The sequence below is a fragment of the Vanellus vanellus genome, assembly GCF_965231255.1.
Source record: "Vanellus vanellus genome assembly, chromosome: 16".
Lineage (NCBI taxonomy): Eukaryota > Metazoa > Chordata > Aves > Charadriiformes > Charadriidae > Vanellus > Vanellus vanellus.
This window is the reverse complement of record NC_138921.1, coordinates 4,149,728-4,172,518: the sequence shown is the minus strand read 5'-3', so window position 1 is coordinate 4,172,518 and position 22,791 is coordinate 4,149,728. Positions and strand designations below refer to the sequence as shown.

Genomic DNA, 22,791 nt, shown 5'->3' with positions numbered 1-22,791 from the left:
TGCACACCAGTGTCTGATGAGCCAATGCAGATTTTTCAGAATCTTTTAATAAGAAATGTGAACCGTTCTGATTTTTTTTTTTTCCCATAAATAAAATTTTTGGGATGAATATTTAAAATCTTCATTTCAGTGCAGCTCAGTTCTGTGCCGTCTAATTATATGCTTATGCTAGATAGATGTTAAGGAAGTAAAGATCTGCCTTCCATGATGGAGCCTAGGATTTTTCAAAAGCAATTCTGCGACCTGGGAGCCATCACAGTCCAGTAGCACTAACTGTCTTATAGCACTGAATAAATAAATAAATAAATAAAAATCATATGATTGTGAAGTGTTTTTGTGGAATAGAAGCTAACTTTTCTACTAGCACCAGCTGGCAAGTAGGAGTAGAGAAACAAAGCAAACAAACAGCAGAGAAAAGTAGGAGGAACAAGGGTGATAGTCTAAAAACTGACACACCAGGAGACCAGCATGAAGAATAACAAACTGCTATCACAGGATGTTTTGCATAGCAACAGGACTCTTGTCTTCAAGTGGACTTTAGTGTAACTGCAGCCCTTGCTTCCTGCATGAGATAAAGAGCTGTTGGACTCTGAATGTATTTTAATCTCTATATCTAAATTGGACTAATAATTAAAAAGAATGAGCTGAAGGAAACGATAGTGAAGTCTAGTGCTCCTGAAAGTGTTTCCTCTTATTTTACTGTCAGAGAAGCGAGAACAGAAACATGTGTAAAGGAAACAGATTAAAGATGAAATTTTTCACCAGGTGCTGAACGCTGTCTACAAACTACTTTGTCGATGAAGGAAGAAATTGATTGGGATTTGAAAGCGCGAACTAGTTCATAATACTGTTCAACATGCGCAAAGGGGTGCCAAAGGACCCAGAAATAGCTGACCTGTTCTACAAAGATGATCCTGAAGAAATATTTGTGGGCTTACATGAAATTGGACATGGAAGTTTTGGAGCAGTTTACTTTGTAAGTATAGTTCTTTGCCTCCTTTTTGGAAAACGTAACCATTTTAAGCGGCATTTTAGAGATCTTCAGCATTTGTACAAGTGAGTGTTCTTTGAGCCCTGAGTGCTTTGTGTGTGTTAGCTTTCTCATAATGTATCTCAAAAATAAGTGTTTCCAGAGCACTCCTGAGCTCTTTAGTGTTACAGCTGTATTTATAGTAGCAGTTGACTATAGTCTTAATTGTGCACCCGGCCATTCAAGTTAAGTATATGGTATCTTGCACTGTCTGATGTGGAAAGTTGAATTTAAACAGTTGGAAATTAATTTGCCAAACTGGAATTTCAAGATACTCTGCTTGGTGCTCATATGCTTGGAAATCATTGCAAATTAATACATCTAGTGAATTAATGATTTGAAGTGAATTAATGATTTGAAGTGCATTTGGAGTTAAAAGCTACTTTGGTAATGAATTGGTACTGTGGCTGCTTGGGTAAAGATATCATGGAAGTCGCATCAAATTGCATTCAGGCTTTTGAATTTCTCTGCTGCTCTGATAATCTAGAAGTTAGAAGTTTGAAATATCTTTGAAATATTTTGTTTTGGCACCCTCCTTGCCCCCACATTCATCTTCTAACATCTTCAATAGCAGATGTTTGTATCGCAAAAGCAAAGAGAAAGTCCTACGAGGAAGGGGAATGTAAGTGGGAAGGATGTATTGCATTAATCGATAACGGTCAAGAGAATTTAATCTGGAAAGTGAGAAGAATAGTGCTTTTATAATTAATATAAAATAAAGCCAAATCCAAAATATTAGGTTTGAAAATAATTATAATCCAGTCGCTATCAGTGAAACTAAAATAGAATTCACTACAAAAAAAAAAAATATCAGTCAAACCAGAGCTGCTTTATAGCATGGCCTTTCACTCCAGAAGATCGACTTTACTAGAATTGAGATTTCTGAATATCAGATATTAAAGTATTTAGATAAGTACCCTGACAGCTGTAACTCCAGAACCTGGCAGTAGCTGGCATGGATTATTTGCAAGCACTCCAGTTCTCTGTTTATAGCTGTGTGATGGAGGTGTTGGTAGAGCTGTTGTTAGAACAGGAGAGGAGCCTGATATTTTGTGTCAGATAAGCAGTGCGTGTATGTTTTGAGGGATAATGATGTAATTCCTCAATGTATAATATGGTAGTAAAGATTTGAGGGGGGTTCTACCATAGGGATTGTCAACAGTGAGGCAGACACTTCTAGATGTTGGGGTGACAGGTTGGTGAAAGTACAGTGTTAAATGTAATACACACGTAAGGACGAGGCTGTAAAACTTAAAGTATTTGGTTGATCCACTCCATAAGAAGAGCAAGCATTTTTTTTTAGGTGGGAGTTAGGGAGGTCCTACCCAGCGTGTTTCAAAAGCAAAGGGAAAGGACGCATGATATGCTTTAGGGTAAAGATGAAGTAGTGAAGGTGCTACCTTCATCATTCAGCTCTGGTGTTCAGCCGTGCCTCATACTACAAGGGGAAGAGTGTGAGGAGTGTTAGAGGTCTCGTCTACCAAGCAGGCTTACAGCTGAGATGTCACTGAGGTTAGATAAAAGCCTTGCGATTCCCCGGTTCTTCTCTTCCTCCTTTCCCTGGTTGCTTTATCTAACTATCGCAGAGTCTAGCCAGACTGCAGCTTCTTGCAATGTCCTCGCAGCAGCTGCATCCTCCAAGCTGGATGGTGATTGCAGTCATGCCTGTAGTAATGTTACTGTAGTAACATAGTAATTAGATGCATCACTGCTTTTCTGTGATACATCCTCACCTCTTTTGCCACTGTTTGAAACCTAATCTTTCCTTCCTGTTGCATGAAACACTTGGCATGCAGTTCTTCAGAGTCTTTGCCATGTCCTGCTCTGAATCACAAGCAGGAACTCACCTGTTTGAGGTTTTCAGCGCACAGTAGCCCGGGATCCATCCGTTCACGTGAGGAAGGCTACTTCTCATCCCAGAGCTTTTCCCTACCACCCAGGGGATGCTGTGCATCTTCTGGGTTTTCCCCCACCTTTTAAAAAGCTTTTGTAGCCTGTCTTGCATCGTGATTCTTGTGCACCTCTGCGTAAGGCAGGGGCTGAGAATGAGATCTTGGATCATCATGGCAAGATTTACAGGGATCCTGACGTGCTTGGTATCAAAAAAGGAAAATAGGTCAGAAAAACTTTGAAGGAACAGGGCTTTCTAAATCATCAAAAAGAATGGGGAAGAGACTTCAGATACATAGAAAGGGGCAGGGCATGGATTGTTATGCTGTTGCTGCATCTCTGACCCTTTTATTTGAATTGGTACTGACACCACTACAAACAGCAAATACATTGATCTGTATCTTTTCACTGTTGTTATTGTGGATTAATATGATTGTACTAGTAAAAACTTCAATTTAAGCGCATTTTTTGCAAGCAGTTTTGTTTTCCAGTATACTGTTGCCAAGGCTTGGCAAGATAATTTGAAATTTCTTTTCTTGCTTGAAAGAAACGATACTTCATATATCAGAAGGCTAAGAAAAAATATGTCATTTCTCACAAGGTTTTAAAGTTGATGCTAACTTGACTTGAAATCAACTACGTTGTTTTCACGCTTGACTTCAGAAGAATAGTTTTCGTCAAAACCAACCTACTTATATCCGTGTTAGAAATACAGAAAAGTGATAAAGCAAATGAGGGCAGTGTAAAGAAGGTTTTGCAAGCAAAAACGTGCTTGTTTTCTGCCAAGTTTTCACTAAAGACCTACAAGTATGGCTAAAACCACTTCAGCGAACAGATATTTCTCTCAAGTATGCTTGTACAGCCCTTCAAGTTGTTTCAGCCAGGAGGATCTCAAGCGCTTGGTACAGCAAGAACTTCACCCACAACTGTGAGAATGTGGCAGTGTGCTATTTGGCAAAAAATTACAGTTGAAATGAGAGAGACCATGTTCATGTAAAGACACTTGGAATTAATGTAACAGACAGAAATACTTGGAATTTCTTTGCAAACGCCAGCATTAATTCATCTATTTGAGTAATATACTCTTGATCTTTTGTGTGCTGAATCAGAATGATGAGTGCTTAGAAAGGGTTTTGCCTTATCCAAAAGTTACTTGTTTTCAGCTTTCTCTAACACATCGGAGGAGGAGTGTGTGATGTGAAGAGCCTATGTGTGTCAACTCCCTCCAGTAATTCCTGTGCTCTTTTGGTTCACCCAACTTCATTTTTCTTTGAAGTCACTGTGTGCATCATGAAATGTCCTTCACTAACACATTACTTGAAAGTATACTACTCATCCTCTCAAGCAGCTGAAAGAAGGATTTACTACATATAACTTCTTTTGTATTCTAAGCCTTTAACTGTCATTAATTTATAGTCCCAAAAATGGTAAATGATTGGAGGTACTGGGACTTCAACAATTCTCTTCAAACTTGAAGGTTTTAGTCTTGTGTCCTTAACACACAGAAATGAGGCCAGTGCCAATCCAGACAAGTAGAGCTTTTTCCAAAACTGAGTTTTCAGCCTCTGGTCACCATCTCTGTGTCACACAGGCTGCAGAAAAGTAGAATTTTGCTGGCTGAGTAATATTCATTGTACAACTGAGGTCTCATGCAGTGAAAGGAAGGTTGTTTTTTTTTTTTTAACTGAGATAAATTCTGGACTGAAGCATCTTCTTGAAACTGGAGATTGAAATAGGTGTTTGAAAATATAAATATTTTCTGGGGTTTGTGGATTAAATTATAGAGATTTTGATACAGCCATTTATCTGTTTCTTTGGAAAACTTTTTTCCAAAGGTTTATCTACAACTGTTTTTACTGCAATTCCAATAAAACTGTATTTTGCATGTTCTTGGTAGGTGCAATGGTGGGCCTTGGTTTACTTATCAATAGGGAGGTAGCAAGTGCAGTAAGGGCCGAGGAAGGAAGAGCAGATGCGGACAGATAGATGAAGTCAGGAAAAAGCGTCGTAATAGTTGTCTGGTAAGTCTTACCACGAGGAAGATGTCTCTGAAGTGTAGGAGCTTGCCAGGATGCGATATAGGAGAAAAAAGCCTGCATTTGCCAAAGGCACAGCTCTCTCCATGGGGAGGAAGTAAAATGAAACTTTTTCAATCTGTTTCTTTCTCCCTACTCCAGGCTACAAATTCCCACACTAATGAGGTGGTGGCAGTCAAGAAAATGTCCTATAGTGGAAAGCAGACGAATGAGGTAAGATGAATAAAACCGATTCTGCATGCAGAAGCTGTTGCAACCATAATGTAAATCTGAACAGTGAAATTAGCTGCATATTTCATTTGACACTAGCAGACCAGCTTTTGAATGCTGTAGTTGTTGCTCACTTCCATGGGAAGCATGAAGGTTTGTGGAGGGAAAATGAGTTTATGCAAATTTTAACAAATAATTCAGTTTAAGGGAATGGGAATTCAGAATGCTTGTAGAGTGGTTATTTCAGTAATAAGTGCATTAAGAGCATGCTGGCTGCTGGAACCGTAACCACAGCTCTCTGAGGTGTCAACTGAAATGTATAGCTGACTTGAAACACTTTTCAGGATCTATAATCTAAAATGACATAGACCTTGTATTCAGAACATCAGTCTCACTTCAATTGTTGCTCGTTAGTTGCTCCTCTTATTTCTTTGTGTTGCGATACTGTACTTGGAGCGACTGTTCATTTGGGTTGATATGCAGTAAAGAATGTATGTTAGGAGCAAACAGGGATATTTTAAACTCATTTTTCCTTGCTTACCTGTTGGTCCTTCAACATGTGCTGTGGTTTTCCAAATGTCAGTAGCCTCGTGCTGCGTTACAAAAGGAAGCAAACAGCTAACAGCTACCATCTGTAGTACTTACTGTACCACTGGACAGTTCAAAACCAAAATGATAGCAATACTTTAAGTAAAATATATTGCAGGAAAAAAATCCTCCAGCTATTTAAATATGTCTTGGGAGGGGTCTTAATGCAACAGAGATCCAGACAACTTCAGTTGTGTACAGTTGTGCTTTTGTAACTAAGACTCTTATCATCTTCATATTATGAAATAGTTTTATGGCTGCTTTTCAGCCTGTATTAGTGTGTGATGTATGAGAGTATGTAGGGGGTTAAGCAGAGAAATATATTTAGACCTTTTTGCTTTTTTTTTTTTTTAATTAGAAATGGCAGGATATCATCAAAGAAGTCAAGTTTCTACAACAGCTGAAGCACCCCAACACCATAGAGTATAAGGGCTGTTACCTGAAAGAGCATACGGCATGGGTGAGTGATGTGGCATTTAGAGGGCTTCATGAGCAAAAAATGTACGGTACAGCAGTCAGATATTCAGTGCACGCAGTGTCTTTACATGCGGCAGTATTTATCCCATGCTGCCTGTAGCCCCTTTCATCTGAAGAAGCTTCCAGGTAATTTAAAGGAAATAGTTACTTAGGACATTGGAACAAATCACTGCTTCTCTGAGTTAGGCGAATGTGTTTGTGCAGATAAAACAATTATTATGGAACATCCTCTACAATATCTCCCTCCAAACTTCCCTCAGAAGCTTTTGTTTTGTTCATCGCTTATTGCATTTCTTGCAACTTAAGGCTTTACTTCTACTGTTTCTCAGTCATTCAAGTAGTAACTGGAGGTGGAGGACCGTGTACCCTATTACTTAAAAGCATGCTTTTTTTTCTTGCAGTTGGTTATGGAGTACTGTTTAGGATCAGCCTCTGATTTGCTAGAGGGTAAGTTTTATATAGTCTTTGATTTTAGTTTTTTTTTTGCTAGTGCCCCTTCTGAATATAGTGGGAGGCTTTCTCATAGACTGGTATTTTGCAGATGGTACAGGCAGTCTGTCTGTATACTACTGCATTCTGTAGCTGGAATGCCTGTGTTTGTGATACCAAGGGTAAGCTGAGACTTTCCCAGGAGGCCAGTGCTACGTGTAGTTGGCGTGCACATTATAAGTTGTAAAACAAAGGTATAAACTTATGTAGCAGTGTTCCTGTAATTTACGCCTTCTTGATGACTGAAGCAGACTGCCTGTTTTCTGAATATCCGTAATGAAAACCTGCAGAGATCACCTTTGTCCTTGTCTTACAGTTTGTGGAATAATTACAGATGGTTTTATAGAACAAGAGACTGATATGACCTCAAAACTAGAACAGCAGCTGCAGGGCAACGGGGAATCTAAGCTGAAGTTTGCAAAAACTAGTATTCTTTGTGGGCCATCTCTTTTGTGTCTAAGATACAGTCAGACAAAGGCACATGCTGGTCATATTTAGGGATATATGGAAGGTGCTTTGGGTCATCTTTTTGTAGCTGCCATTCCTCATTTTCCTGGTTTTTGTCTATTGGGGAAAAAGAGTAGCAAGTTTTTCTTGCTAAGGACCAAATGAGTATTTCAAATACATTTGGCAAGCTGCGTTCAGACATATCTCCTGGTGTTAACAGTAACTGTTGTCCCTAGCAGAAATGTGAAGAAAAATGTGGTTTCCTATGATGTGAAATAGATGCACAGGCTGTACATGACAAAGAGCTGCTAATGTGGCCCTCAGGCCATAGGAAACTAGTATGGAGAAGATGATGTTAACCTCGTAGCTGGCAAAATTGTTGGGATTCCTTCTATGCTTTCTCAGGAAAAGATCACACTTACCTTATGTTTTTTCTTGATTTTTTTTTTTTTTTTTTTTTTCTTCCCCCCCACAGTTCACAAGAAACCACTTCAGGAAGTGGAGATTGCTGCCATCACCCACGGTGCCTTGCAGGGGCTGGCCTACCTGCACTCTCACTGTAAGATTCATAGGTAAGGATACAGCTCAGTGCTGCTTACATGCCCTTCCATCTTCCACTCTCCGGAGTCTGAAAATTGCTTTGCTGGTTTTAAGTAACTTTGGTAAAGGTTATTCTACCAAAATTTTCTCTAATGGACATGTCTGTACTCCTAATGCCAGGGTAGATGTATAAATAAAAGCTGTTGGCTCTTAAGGAGTGCAGGATTTTTGGTTGAAATAATTTCTGGCTGTATCCTGTGCTGAATTTTCTTCCATGTTAGCAATTTTTCTCTGCAGACCCTGGTAACGAAGAATATACCTGAATGTTGGCGGTAAACTAGATGGACTAGATGATCTCTAGAGGTCCCTTCCAACTCTGAAAATTCTGTGATTCTGTGAAACACTGACAGGAAAATATCCCCCTAAATTTGCCAAATGAAGTGATATACTTAGACTATTTTTAAGACTAGACATTGTGAGAATTTTTTATGTATGAGCAAGTAAAACTTTATGCTTTCAGAAATCAGTCTCTGAGAGCCTAAGTCAAGGGTAAAACTACCTTAGGAGAAATCAGAGCCCACAGGCAGAGGAAGACTTTATAAGAGTGCTCATGGATGTAGCTCCTAGATCTGTCTTTCATAATGTGGTATTTTTCAGGAGTTTGGATTTTTTTTTTTTTTTACTCATTTGTCAACAATGTTGCATGTTCTCATTTTATGGGTTTTTGTCTAATTTTGGGTACTACTGATACATCAGGGACTTGTGAAATGAGAACTAGATTAGTGTAATGAGTGGGGAGTCATCAGAACAAGGCAATCTGAGGCTAATTTATGGGGCTAAAAGCCTCTTTGTAGTCTACTGGCAAGCTTTGCACAGAAAATTGGTATAGCTGAGGCCGAGGCAGTGAGGGATTTTTACAAAGACAGGAATTATTTGTCACTTCCTATTTAAGTGAAATACTAATTTAAACATGAATGGCAATTTATGAAATTAAGATTATTTTTTAACAGCCCTTTGCATAGATGCCCTTATTTGAGCATAAAAATACCTGTTCTGAAATATTGTACGTACTTTCAAAGTGCATTGAATTCTTATTTATAGTAAATGGCTCCCTGGATGGATACTATTGAGAATTAGTTTTTTCTAGATACTCCTTAGGACTTTCTAACATGGTGCCATTATTGTGTTGTAAATTCAGCAATTTCACATACTGAATACGAGCTACTCTGCGAACTTTCCATTAGTGTGCTTATTGCGTATCAAGAACAAAGCTGGTTGTTTCCCTTTCAAACCTGGAAAAAGTTACTTTGCAGTTGCAGTGTGCTGAGAGTGGCCATAAAGAAAGTTACTGCTACGTGTACCATGCAGGTCCTTGCCTCTTAGAAAAAACTCAACTAGTTAGAATTCTGCCTTCTAAGATTGGAAGGCAAATCTTCTCTCTCAGAAAAGAGGACCGTCAAAAGATTTCTAGTTTTCTGATAGATGTTGTATCTTAAAAAGGAGTGCTGTGTCCTAGCTCCATTGTTCAGCAATGAGGAGGGCTGTGCTGATGCACACCATATCAGGGGAACTGGGCACCTGGAGGAGAACACCATGCTCGTCTCTGCTGGGGCAAGTTCCAAGAGCACTTAGGAAAGTAAAGCAAACGCTGAATGAGAAGGTACCAAGGCTGGCAGCTGGGACAGCTATGGTCTCCCTGCCCCACAGCAAGGAAGGCAAAGCAAGCGTGAACTAGAATGGAGGGACACCTTGTGGAGATGCAGGACAAAGCAAGTCTCTAATCTCGCCTCCTGAGCTCCCTGAGCGTCTCTGCTACCAGTTAGTTCTAATGTCACACGCTATGGGATGGCAAAGGGTGAGATTATTTTCTGTTTAATCGCAGGCACAAGGCAAACCTAAGTTAGCAAATATATTTGCCGATACCTAATGTGGCCGCTGAGTCCTCTGTTGATTGTTGTACAGGGAAGGTAGCAGTGGGGATGATAGTAAAGAGGACAGCCTGTACTGTCTCTTTTGTACTTTTGAGGTGTGCATTCTTGCACATACAAGACATCTTTAGCACTTGTCCTCCAGCGGAAGTGACAGGTGCATAGACGACATGTTTCTGAGTAGCACACATGTGCAAAAAAATTCTGTAATACTAGTTTTGAAGTGATACTGTGCTGGGAATGGGTTCTGACTCCAGCTCTGCTGCCGAAATACTGGAATTAAATTTCTTTCTCTGTGGCTGTCTTTATCCGAGCTTTGCATGTCCTGTGTGCTGCCCTGTGGAGACAAAGGCATGTCACAAGTGGTTGTGTCACGGTAAATGTAAAGGATCCTTCAGCTCACCTGACTGGCGACTGTAGACTGGGTCTACGGTGATACTGGATTTGTATTTGATGCATAAATCATTATGCTTCAACTGTTGTACTGTAATTCAGTGTATGCTCTTCCTCTGCAGCACATACAAGATAGCTTTGTTTCCCTTCTCATTTATCTAATTAGCTCGTTTTCACAGAGTCAGAGGATGAGTGTGTTTGGCAACACACAGAAACTTGTTTGTGTTGGAGGTCCACTACTTCTGATAAGTGGCTTTGGTGTTTAAGGACTTATAGTTGAACACCACATAAGGAAAGCTGGTATTTTTTTCTATGAAATACATTATATTTTTGAAGAGGTGGCAAAGAGACATTCCAGACCGTGTGGTGTATAAAGCCTGGCTGAAAGGGATCCCGTAAATGTACTCCATTTAAGTTGAGGGTCTGCTTTTGCAAAAGGAAATAGCTTTGTCCCATGTAAAGGCACCTGTGGCATACCTGGTTTGCAATTTTCTCTTTGCTATTGAAGTGCTGTATCAGGGTTTTAAGGAACATAGAGTCATAGAATCATCTAGGTTGAAAGGGAACTTTAAGATTATCAAGTCCAACCATAAGCCTAATATTGCAAAAATCCCCACTAAACCATGTACCTCAGCACCACGTCTACCTGTCTGTTAAATACCTCCAGGGGTGGTGACTCCACCACTTCCCTGGGCAGCCTGTTCCAATGCTTGATAACCCTTTCAGGGAAGAAAATTTTCCTAATATCCATCCTAAACCTCCCCTGGTGAAACTTGAGGCCATTTCCTCCTGTCCTGTCGCTTGTTACTTGGGAGAAGAGACCAACCCCTGCCTTGCTACACCCTCCTTTCAGGTAGTTGTAGAGAGCGATAAGGTTCTCCCCTCATTCTCCTCTTCTCCAGGCTAAACAACCCCAGTTCCCTCAGCCACTCCTCATGAGACTTGTGCTCTAGACCCTTCACCACTTTTGTTGCCCTTCTTTTCACTATATTGTGATTTTCAGCTGGCAATATGTAAGTAGACCTGAATTTCTTAAAGCAGTCCTCCTTCTTTTATATCAGATGGGTGGAAAAAAAATATTTCAGGTATAACAGGCAAGTCTGCAGAAATCATAGGTGTTAAAGTAAATGGCGCATAGGTGAGTTCTTCCCTAACTTTGAATAGGGTCATTGCCAAGTGTCTTGGAAGGTATGCAAATTGAGTTAACCTTTCTCAGCATTTCATGAGCAGTTAATCTGAAATTAACCCACTTACTGCCGGGCTTCAGAAATTTATGGTGCCAAAGGTGTTGAATGTATCTTGTGCCTTTTGTATTGCAGTAGCTTCATTATCTTTAATCTCTTAAATGTATGTATTATCTGAGAATTATAGGAAGGATAAGGTAAGGGAACCTAGGGCACTTGAAAGATGAAAATAATGTCTGGTATCATTTAAAGTGTCACGGCTGGGTATTAGGACACAGCTCTCCTGGATCTCAGTTTGGGGCCTCAACCTGGCAACCACGGCTCATCTCCTCTCCTTTTCTCTTCCCTCACCTCCTGCCCTTTTTGAGTGCAGCCAGGTTTCCATTCCCCAAAAAGCCGTGTATCTGAATTCTCTAGCTTTCCATCATAGCAGATTTCTAAATATTCTCAGGTTTTTATGAATGTTTAATTGAGAAAAAGTTAGTGGACTTCTGTGTGTTTGTAAATTTTTGAAAGTTATTTGATTGTAACCAGAGGTATACTTTTCTTTTGTTCTTTTCAAGGGATATTAAAGCTGGAAATATTCTTCTAACAGAACCAGGTCAAGTGAAATTAGCTGACTTTGGGTCAGCATCTATAGTCTCCCCTGCCAATTCTTTCGTGGGAACGCCTTACTGGTGAGTAAAGCCTGCAATACTTGAGTCCTTTATTAAGACCACTCTCTTCCGTTTCCAGCATTTCAGTCTGAAAATAATATCTGGCATAAAAACATTATTAACCAAGCAGTTTTCTTAAAATCCCTGTGTCCAGCTCTTCAGGAGATGTGTTCTTTCTCAGTGCCCATGAGTAGAGGTAGGCTGTGCAGCACTTTGAAACGACACCAGTTAGTGTTTCAACTGTTGTAATGCCAATGGCTTAAGAATTATTAATGCTTGCCATAGGTGATGGAACTAAGACGACCACATGGAGAAAGGGAATCCTGCTAATCTGGCCATGCAGACTAGAAGTCACACAGCTGCTTAAACCTGTTTTGAAGAAACTTGCTTAAGGGTCACTTGAGTTGCTTGGCATTCCTAATGTAGTGGACCAGCATAGCTTTATGCTCCACTTATTTTTGTGGCAGACGCCCCAGGCATTGATGGGAGGTCACCTATCGACCAACCTCTGAACAAGTCCATTTGGCAGGAAATCTGCTTCATCTTTGAAGAACAGAAGTTAAGAGCCTGAATTTTTGCAGGCCGGGCCCGCTGCTTCTTCCTCCTGCCTCCAACTCATTCCTTTATCCTGGACCACTGTATTTCCCCACTGTTCTGGATTTCCCTGTTCCTTTCATAGCTATACTCACAGGCTGCGTATATCTGCTGGAAAATTCTTCTGGTATGCCAATGGAAAACCCACCATCTCTGGTGAGAGTGAAAGTGATGCCTTTAGGACTCTCACAGCCCTTGCTGTCTGCCTGCAGGTACAATGCCTTTGAGATTGGTGTGGGTCTCCCACGTGCCAGCATGTTGCGCTAACAGCAAGATGATCAGGTTGACCTCTTATTTACTTTCCTTTCTTAAACTGCCTCTTGGAAGAGTTGCTAGTGCAGGCAAGCATTGTTTCATTTCAGCATGGCTTTCCTCAGCTCCGTGCTGGCTCTTTAAGTTCTGGTCCGCTGTGCTGCTGAAGATAATGAAGCCATCTCATTTTAAGCTACGTGCTGGGAGTCAAAATTTGTATCCCCTAACCCGCATGTTTTGCACTGTGGTTGGTAGGATGGCACCAGAGGTGATCCTTGCTATGGACGAGGGACAGTATGATGGAAAGGTGGATGTCTGGTCTCTTGGAATCACGTGTATTGAGTTAGGTGAGTAAATATTTGGCAGCTGAGATGAATAATTAATTGTCTGCAATATTTATTAGAAAGTCCTGAAAAAACAGAAGATTCTTATTCCTCATAAGTTTGGGGTTTTTTCTTTAAAAAGCCTGACTTGGAAAGCACTGTCAGTTAAGTTAAATCTTTTACTCACTGGCAAATCAAGAGCAAGCCACTAGTGCTGCCGTGCTTTAATGTTAATCTGGTGTGCTCAGTTATTCCCTTAGTAACTAGAGGATTGTAGTCTTGTGTGAGAAGAAACTGTGGTTTATAGCCTGTATTTTTCGAGCTGGGTTTTGTTCCAGCTATTATGTCAAGGGAACTGGTGTCCTAAGAATTGTGTCAGAAGGGACCTACATTTAATTTTCCATTCTTCTTACTTCCTCACTCTCTGAAACAAAAATCTTCAATCTCAGCTGAAAGTTTGTGGCACGAATCAACGTGGACAGGTTCTTTACATGAGAAGAAAAGGGTTTGCACTGCAAAGGGCAAATGATACGCATCCACACAACCTGAAGCAGATGTAGATGTGATAGCAGGTATACAGAGCAGATGTGTGCACTTTAAGTTTGAATATTGACGTTGCATGTGCTGAGTAGATTATTTTCAAAGATACTCTTGATATGGATTGTATTTGACAGCAGTACATCAAGAACTTATTGTGAGGGCAAGTTCACTGAAAATGTTATTTGTAAATGTTTAATCAGCAAAATATATACAAGATAAGAAAGAAGGGGACGTACAGAATGGGAAGAAATGTTGACCCCGATATGGAGATGGTAATGGTGTAAATGACTAGTGGCTTCCTGTGTTGTATTTCATGTGCCAGCACTAATGCCTTGCTGATGCAATCTGTATTTTGATAGAAAGAATGCAAAAATCAGAAGTTCTAGACTTCTGTTCTTCCGCATGGCCACTGATCTTTTTCATGTGGAATTTACACTAGTTGTGGCCTCTCAAGGACTCAATCACAGTGGCAGAATAGATGTTATGCTACCCTCCTGAGTCTGATAGTAGAATTTCTGCGGAGCTTTTCAGTCAAGAACCTCAAAGCCATTTTACGTAGTTGATGGGTTTGCTTTTTTTTAATATTATACTTTTGAGAAGTAATAAACTTAAAAAAAAAAAGTTAGAGCTTTGCCTTTGCATGATTCCATATCTGAACATGGGGTCAGGCAGCAGTGGGAGGAAATCTCTTGTTGAGCACCGCTTGGCTTTCTTTGAATGCTGGTCTTAATTTCTTGTGTAGCCTAAAATAAGTAGTGTTTAAAGCAAAGAAAATGCGGTGGTTTGCATGCATGCTGCATGTGAAGGACAAGTGATTGCTCTGACCTGACATGAACCTAAAAATCCTGGCCTCATGGGCTGATTGGCATGACTGACCTTAGCTGGTGAGAATTGGCCTTTCTCCATTTCTGTGTGACATCTGCTGCGCTCCTGAGAGGTCAGGGGCTGGTAGGTAGGTGTCCTCCTGGTGCAAGGATTAGGAAGAATTTTAGTTAGGGAGAGTTAATGACACATCTGGCAAGTGAATTTGGCAAACTGTCCTACTTGCAGGTGACTGCCGATGACAGATGAAACAGGCAGCCACTCTTTTCCCTTCATGCAGATGCTACAGCAGTGCATCAAAGATGTGTAGGGATTGATACCTAAATTTCCTAGCCCGGACATTCTGTATGTCTGAGCTCTGTTTTAGTCAGCTTCCGCTGATCTTACCATAGCAGGTCAGGTGTGAAAAGTTGCTGTTAAGGTAAAATTCACTGGAAAATTTACCTTATAATTTGCATCCTGTTCTCTTTGGATTTCATCATCCCCTCTTCAGGTGAATTACAGCTTTCCTTGAGTGGTTGTCCTGGTCTAACCTAGAATATTAAGATAATTAGCTTAAATCTGTTGAGGACAGTAATGAGCTATTGATTTACCATTGTTACCCTGCTCATACTTCCATATATTTCTCCTTTTCTTTCCAGACTGCCTTATCACACCTTTCTCTTCTTTTTCTAGCTGAAAGGAAGCCTCCACTTTTCAACATGAATGCAATGAGTGCCTTATATCACATAGCCCAGAATGATTCCCCTACGTTACAGTCAAATGAATGGTAAGAGAGCTATTACCACATCTTTGTAAACTTTTTTTTTTCCCCTGAAATTGCTCTGCAACACTCTCTACATGGTTCAAGTCTGACAAGAAAAGTGTTTGTTGCAATGTAGTGATTTGACTGTGTTCTCCAATAATGCTCCTGCGTAGGCAGGCTCAATTTTGACCTTCTGTCACTTTGGCTGTGCTACAATCTAAATGTGTGGAGGTGTTAATTACGGGGCTGTAAATGCTGTAGGAATTAAAATATTCTTGGATGCATTAAGCCAGCCATAGTTCAGCATCAGCAAAGTTTCCAGCTGCAAAAGATCCCTGACAGAAGAATTGTAGTGCAGCTGCAATGTAGAGAAAGGGAGGGGAGAGGTACACAGAATATAGAGATAATTAGATTATTATTTTTTTTCCAGTGAGTGACTTCAAAAGTGATCAGAGCTCTGTGGCCAGTAAATACTCCCCATGCTACAGGCTTGTTCCAGAATCTGAGCTTTGATACTAGAATGGTTTGTTATTCTGTGGGAGCACGGGGGTTACTCGTTTCCTCTTCCCTGTACCCGAGAGTGGAATGTAGCTATGCAGTGATGCTTGGCAGAGTCTGCAGGTGGCCTGAAACAGTAGCTCCTGGAGAGGTGTGAAGTTCCCCTAGTTACACTGCTATGCATTTAAGTAGCATATTTGTTTCATCGCTGACCATTTTCTCAAAAACGCTCCACTTCAGTTTCCTTATTTCATCAGCTCTGTTTTGTCCATTTTTCAAGATTGAAAAAACTTGGTCTCATATCTGCATACTGATACCCATGTTATTCTGTGCAGATTTGGCAATGCACACTACTTGTGACTGCAGTATAAGAATCAGTATTCTTGATAGCAAGCACTTTGTTTATAGTCACCTGTTTGCTCTCTGTGGCTTTGAGAACACAGGGAGTAAGCAAGGTGCCTTTCATGCTGCTTTTGAGCTCAATGGCACCTAGAAGATCAGTTTTCTTCTCTCCAGTTATGATACAAGTTCATATATAACCTAAAGATTTGTTGAACTAAGCCTTGTATAAAGGCGTTTTGCTGAGTCGGTGTTACAAATGGTGGGAAGCTTCAAGAGAGCCATTTCATCAGCTAGCTTTAAAAGTGTGTTTCTGGACTTACTAGTAGTTCCATTGTTGTCTATTTTTAAGTAGTTGAAGTAAAATTGAAAATAGTGACTGGTACACATAGTTCTTGCTTGGTTTTCAGATTGTGGCTGGGGGTAATTGTGTGTCCATGTTTGCTTTAACAGTCTTGAACTGTTGAAGGAACTGGTGGGGTCAACTTACTCAGAATTTGGAAAAGTCCGGTTAATTTCTCTGCCCTAGAATTTAAGAACAAATCAGTCAAGGTTTTTCTTTTGCTTTGTGCTAATAAGTCTGAGTATATTCCAGATCCTAAGCTTCTTTTTCATTTAGAACTTTTTCTTTTCTTTTTTTTTTTTTTTTTTTTTATTTACAGGTCAGACTCCTTTAGGGGATTTGTTGATTACTGCTTACAGAAAATACCTCAGGAAAGGCCATCATCAACAGATCTGTTACGGGTAATTTTTCAAAACTTTTCCAGAAATTTGGGAAAAATCTGTTTGTCTACAAAAATAATTCTAAAGACAGTGAACAAATAATTGCCCTAAAAAAAAAAAAATTATTGGTTTTGCTCTCATCTGAATCAGTAGAGTTTCGGGGTCTTCTGAAGAGTATTTTAGGTTGTTCAACTTTGTTTCCTGACTTTGCCTGTTATGTCAGTCACAATACTCTTTATAATGTGATGCTCAAGAATCATACTACTGCAGTCAAGTAGAGTTAGGCTGTTTGGTGAGACAGTTACACTGTTGAGCAGGGGGAGCAGCCCAGTACCGTGTTCCTCTTGTGCCCCAGAGCTCTGCAGAGGTTACAGTTGTGATGGAGAACTTGCAAGCCTCATGGGATAATAGTGTAACAGGATTTTTAGCTGAAGGAAGGACCTGTCAGCAGGAGGAGGATAGAAGAACTTAATCTTGATTTTATTTTTTTTATATTTTTTTTTCCAAGACAATGCTGTATGTACTTTGACTGCAAGTATTATCAAGGACAAACAGGTCCAGAGCTGGGTTAGTTAAATCTGTACGGCAGAAGTGAATTCCAGCCAATAGTTTTGTGTGTAGACAGGACTTAGGAGCGTGTTTCCTCCTGCTTTGATGAAGAAGGAATTTTCATCAGCCTCTCTGCTGTACTGTGCTGTCAGAAGGATGGCCTGAGCTGTGACCATGCAGCACTATGTGGTGTCTGAAAGAGCAGACAGAAATGAGGGAGGACACTGGAGGCAACTCTCTTCGCCTTCTAAGTGGGGGCAGAGGGAGTGGGGAAACTATAACTTGTTGCTTGTGTAAAAGTGAAGATCTTTTTGGACCAGTTATGCAGTTTTGTGTAAAATAATGTAACTGTTAACTACTTTTTTTTTTACCTTCTTCAGTAAGGAAAAATGTTATTTTTCTGTTGTGTAACAGGCAATACTTGCTCCTAAGCTTATATGCAATTTCAGTAAGATTTAAGGCTTGTAATTTACTACAGGCTTTCTCTGTGAAAATGACAGAAAATCTAAAAATCCATTTTAATTGCTACTCAAAATCTAGACTTAAAGCGGTCTTCATAAGATGCATAGGCAATAGCAAATCTTTTGCAGAGCTGGTAGTGCTTTGAGAATTATACTCCACATGATCAGAGGATTGAGCTCTTAATAAAGATTTACAGATAGTGGCTGATTATTTAAAGGAGCATGGGTATTAGAGATGGAAAGAGACTGGATGACCTAAGTTTATCTTCTGGTCAGAGCAGGATTGTTCTGTCTGGGGTGCTCTGAACCGTCCTGTCTTGTCTTTTTTAGACAGACACTGATGAAGTTCGGGAAGGTTATCTTGACCTTTTTTTCTCTAGTAATGCTAATGCGAGCACAATTAATTCTTTAGCTGTGTATACCTTTTGAATATGCATCTTTTCATGATCTTTCTGCCTGATCTCAGTTCAACTCTTGTTTTTGCTGTATTCATGTAAATCATTCATTTGGGCCTTTCTGATCTACTTTTTGGGTTGGGTTTTTTCCTTGTCTAAAGTTACTCTGGCTGGATAGGCACTTCTGGTGCTAATATACATATCGAAGTTTTACTCCAGGTGTGGTGGAAGTATTACTCTGCTCTGTGGTGTTACAGTAGGAGGTTGCGATGCTGTGCTCTTTTGACTGCTGTCTGGTGCAGAAGTCCTCACAAATTTACAGATTAGTGCTAACTGTAGATCCCTTCTCACATTATTACTTACCAAACATACTTTGCATCTGTTTTTTTTTTAATTGTGTATTTCCAGACATCACATTTTTTTCAACTTCTGTCTCTAGTTGTGCAGTGTTGTATTTCTATTCGTGTTTCTGATCTCCTTTCCATTTTCCAATCATCTCTTTGTCCTGGATGGGTTTTGAGCAATTCCTCTTGATTCATTAACATCTTGTAATGTGTTTGCTTCTTTGCTATATTCATGCATCATACTTAGCTGTTAAAAGTAGCACTAACAGGATAGGCCTAGGTTAACTTCTGCCCCTAATCAAACCACCAAACCCAAAAGTTGTTTATATCCCTTTAATAGTTTCTATGCTGAACCCAACTAATTAGAACTTGTTTTGGAAATAACTATACCATTTTGGAAAGTGCCATGTACAGGTTCATAATTGCCAAGAGCATGTAGGAGGGGGACCTGTGCTGGGAGTGATGTGTCCAGAGTTTGCCAAAGTTTTGTCAGTGAATCATAAATCAGTTCCAGTTTAAGTCACTGGGTTTCAGTTTACCTGAGAAGTACAGGAACTGCTTATAACTCCAAGGGCTTTGTGTTTGGGAAGTTCAGGAGCAGACTTCCATTAGAAGGTAGGGATGTGTGAAATCCTGTCCATCTCTTTTTCCATAAGGCTTTTTTTTTTTTTTTTTTTGGAAGTATTTCCTTTCTTTAAATTTCATTAGTGGCCCTGCTATTGCTCTGGTTGCCGTACATAGCTGCTGGAGAGCATTGCATGGCATGCTGCTGTTCCACACCAGGTAAACAGGACTCGTTTTTTCCTTAAATATTTGAGCAGAGGAATTGCTAGCAGCTTAATTTCTACAGTAGGTTAGATTGCTGCTCTATGTCTACCTGACAGCCTTTTCATGCTGATTTTTTGTTCTAGGGCTACCATTCAGCCTTTGTTTTATGGCTTCTCTTGTTGCTCTTTCAGCTCAGTGAAATGCATTCTCATGGATGTTTCTCAGTCTCTTGGTTCTTGAAGAGAGAAATCGAAATCCTGCCGTCTTTACTGAACAGCTAGCTTTGCACTCGCTTCTGTCCTTGCTTTAAGCCTGGACCATATAGAATATTTAACCCTCATGCCTTCACTCTCCAGGTAAAGGCTGATGAACGAGCTTGTTTGTACTCTCTTCGGCGCCTGGTATATATCTTTTTTTTTTTTTTTTTTTTTTTTTCCTGCGATACGTTTGTGCTGTGGCACACAACTGGCGTTTTGTTCTCTGGTTCTGCTTGCAGCACCCTGACGATCCTTTGACCAGCTAATAGGTTTATGTTGTGGGTTTCAGAATGATTCATTCATGTGGATTGGCAGCCTTTCTGCTCTCTAGGAATAGTGTAAGTTCATTGAGGGATATGATTTCATGAGTACCTTAGGTTGGAGTCTGTACAAACAATTGGAGCTGAGATCTTATTCTGGAGTCATGTATATTCAATCTTTTTATTTGCTTTTAGACTTTCAGAACAGTACCCTAGATGTTCTCTCCTGCAGTACCTCTCCCTAAAGCTTGTTAGATTATAAGATTGAAGATCTTTCTGTGGTTTTAGGGTTTTTCACTTGTGAATAGTAAAAAGGGATAGAGCAACTTTTTGTGGCCACATTTTCTTAGAGAACCGAATTTTGAATGAGGTGTTTGAGAATTAATTCAGTTTCCATTCACTATCCCAGATGAAAATAGTCAAATGACTGTAGTGATACTACAATGCAGTTGAAATTAAAAATAAAAAATAAATTTTAAAAGCCTCAAAACTATGTCGCTAGTGTTTTTCACTTTTAAAATCAAAGCCATTTTAAAATTTGTTTTAAACAGTTTCCCTATTTTTCTCAGCTTGCATGACATTCCTAGGAGACTTGTTCTGTTAGTCACCACCAACTTGGAAGATGCCTTTAGACTTACTCTTCCTCCCTTTGAGTTGTTTTGGTTTTGTTTGTTTGGGGTTTTTTTCCTTGACATTTGGAGAAAGTGGACAAATTTAAGTCCTTTCAGCCATCGTTTCTTAGAGTTGCACAGTACCTGGCAGAGGGGTGCCTACCTCTTCTATGTGCAATTTAGACAACTAGGTAATGCAAGTGAGCAGCCAGAATTGTATTTGCATTATGCAAGAGCCTTTTGGTTTTCACTTTTGTGCATCTGCCCTACAGTTTCCATGTGGTTGCATTCTGGTATTTAAGTAGTGCTTGAATATGAAGCACATAATCTTTCCGGAGAAATGAGTATTTGCACTGCTAAAGAATATGCATAAACAAGTAGACACTGGACATAAAGGATGAATTTAAGTTCAGGATCATTGTTCAAAATGCATTACTGCTTTCTAAAAATTATCTACAATGAGATAAAAATGGTTACCTTTTTTCTTATCATAGATAGACTGCAGATTGTTACTGGTTACAGAGAAATAAATGGTGGTTATCTGCATTGAGGAGCAGAAATGATTCATTTTGCTCCTGTGTGCAATGATGTTCAGAACTTTTAACTATAATTCAAAAATGAACACCATCACTATTAGGAAAAAATTGATAGCGAAATGATTAGCTGTACCCGTTAGCAAAACTCAAATGATCAACAATTTGAATTCAATTAAAAAAAAGAAATAAGCCTGTGGCACAATACTCTCCATGCTTATTTACAAATCATTAAAAGAGGATCAGCTCATCCTTTCAACTTTTTTGTACGTAAGACTCCTGTTTGGAGGACTGGCTTTCACATCTTGGTTACTCTAGCTACAGCTGGATGTATTAGTTCTTCAACTTGAGGGATGACAACACATGTATGGGAGAGGTGCTCTTCCCTGTCCTAAGGGACCCTGAGGTCACCAGGTGTGCAAAGAGCTGGGAGGCCCAGTGGGCAGACATGACCCTCCTGAGAATTTCTTTCCAGGTGGGGTCCAGCTGTTGAGGCTCTCTAACAAAAGGCAATTGCAAGGCAGGATAGAGAACAACATTTTCCCCTTTCTCTTTTTCATTGTTAATGTTTCTAGAAATGTGCAGAAGACATTTGTGCCTTCAGGCCATCTCCAATGATACATATTAAGCAATGTACCCAATTGTAGTGATTCCATGTAGAATTTCATCAAGTGTATACTCAGACTGTCTACTTTAGTCAAAGGTTAAATAAGAAAGCTGCAAGGCTTTCGTACTCTGCTGCAAGTTGTACAGTTCAGAAGAACGTATCTGATAAGTCAGAGAAGAGCCTTTAATCATGTACGCAAATTCCATTGAAGAATTTATTATTGTCTGCACTTAAAACCGGTGCTTCTAGGTACATCCTTAGCAGGAGGTGGTGAGAACCTGCTTTTGCTTTAACTCAAATTGGCTACAAATGCTTTAAGTATAAACAAACCTTGCGGTCTTCTTACTGGTTTTATGTATGAGTTGGAATAGATAGATGCAGGATAAACCTTTGCATGTAGCTTAGGCAGGTAACCTTGCATAATCAGGATTGAATCTTCTTTTTGTCTTTTTATGCATTTTGCTCATTTTAAAGTCCTATGCCTTTGTAAGGTTTGAAGTGGCACTGTCTTGTACCTGGCACACATCAAGCAAACGAGCTCGGGAAGGAACGGATTAGCTGTGCTGCTGCCTGGAGAGCTCAGAAAACCCGACCCCGGTCCAGACTGTTCCATTTCAGACAGAAAAGTGAATCGGGGAGTGAGGGCTAGAGAGAGCTTGCGAAGGGCCAGCCAGGTCTCGCACCTCTCCGTCCGCTACTCAGCTTCTCCTGCTACTGATGTGCCTGTGCACATGCCTACACGCGCACGTGACTTTCATGTGGCGAAGAGATTTTTGCCTCACTTTTCTCTACTGTACATTTAGTTGAATTCTGTGCTTAAGAATATCTTCTGACTTCTGGACAAAATGTTTTGCAGCCTACGTGTCAAAACTCACAGCGCGTAGTATGGTCAGTTTGGTTACTTGACGTAGTGATGAGCACAGTCGGTGTATTCAGTGCTGAGTGTGGTTTGAGTCTTTCATAATGGGTATTACTAATTATTGAGTATGAACAGACCAATTACTGAATATGAACTGTCATTTCAGCTGTCTCTTAAAAAAAGTCACTGTGTCCTTGTCTTTACATCAAAGATACTAGTGTCATGCCTGAAGCTGTGTTTTGTTTTCCTTTAATTTAGCATGATTTTGTTCGCCGAGACCGACCACCAAGGGTACTAATAGACCTCATACAAAGGACAAAAGATGCAGTACGTGAATTGGATAACCTTCAATACCGGAAAATGAAGAAAATCCTTTTCCAAGAGACACGGAATGGCCCACTGACCGAGTCTCAAGAAGAGGAGGAGGTACTTTTGTTTTATGA

At 40.0% G+C, this 22,791-nt stretch overlaps 1 protein-coding gene across 3 annotated transcripts in view; it reads left to right on the top strand.

The window, feature by feature from the left end:
• TAOK3 (TAO kinase 3) overlaps positions 1-22,791 on the top strand; it is a 94,550-nt gene that overhangs the window by 41,037 nt on the left and 30,722 nt on the right. The window contains exons 4-13 of one of the 3 annotated variants that reach the window (XM_082491386.1): positions 766-976; positions 5,098-5,169; positions 6,113-6,214; positions 6,633-6,678; positions 7,643-7,739; positions 11,776-11,889; positions 12,970-13,061; positions 15,075-15,168; positions 16,644-16,725; positions 22,607-22,774. In XM_082491386.1, coding sequence (XP_082347512.1) covers positions 857-976; positions 5,098-5,169; positions 6,113-6,214; positions 6,633-6,678; positions 7,643-7,739; positions 11,776-11,889; positions 12,970-13,061; positions 15,075-15,168; positions 16,644-16,725; positions 22,607-22,774 — 987 coding nt within the window. In that variant the 5' untranslated portion in view covers positions 766-856. Of the gene's footprint in view, positions 1-765; positions 977-5,097; positions 5,170-6,112; positions 6,215-6,632; positions 6,679-7,642; positions 7,740-11,775; positions 11,890-12,619; positions 12,675-12,969; positions 13,062-13,428; positions 13,610-15,074; positions 15,169-16,643; positions 16,726-22,606; positions 22,775-22,791 lie in introns of those variants that run through there. The other 2 variants (XM_082491388.1, XM_082491387.1) reach the window with 2 other exon arrangements.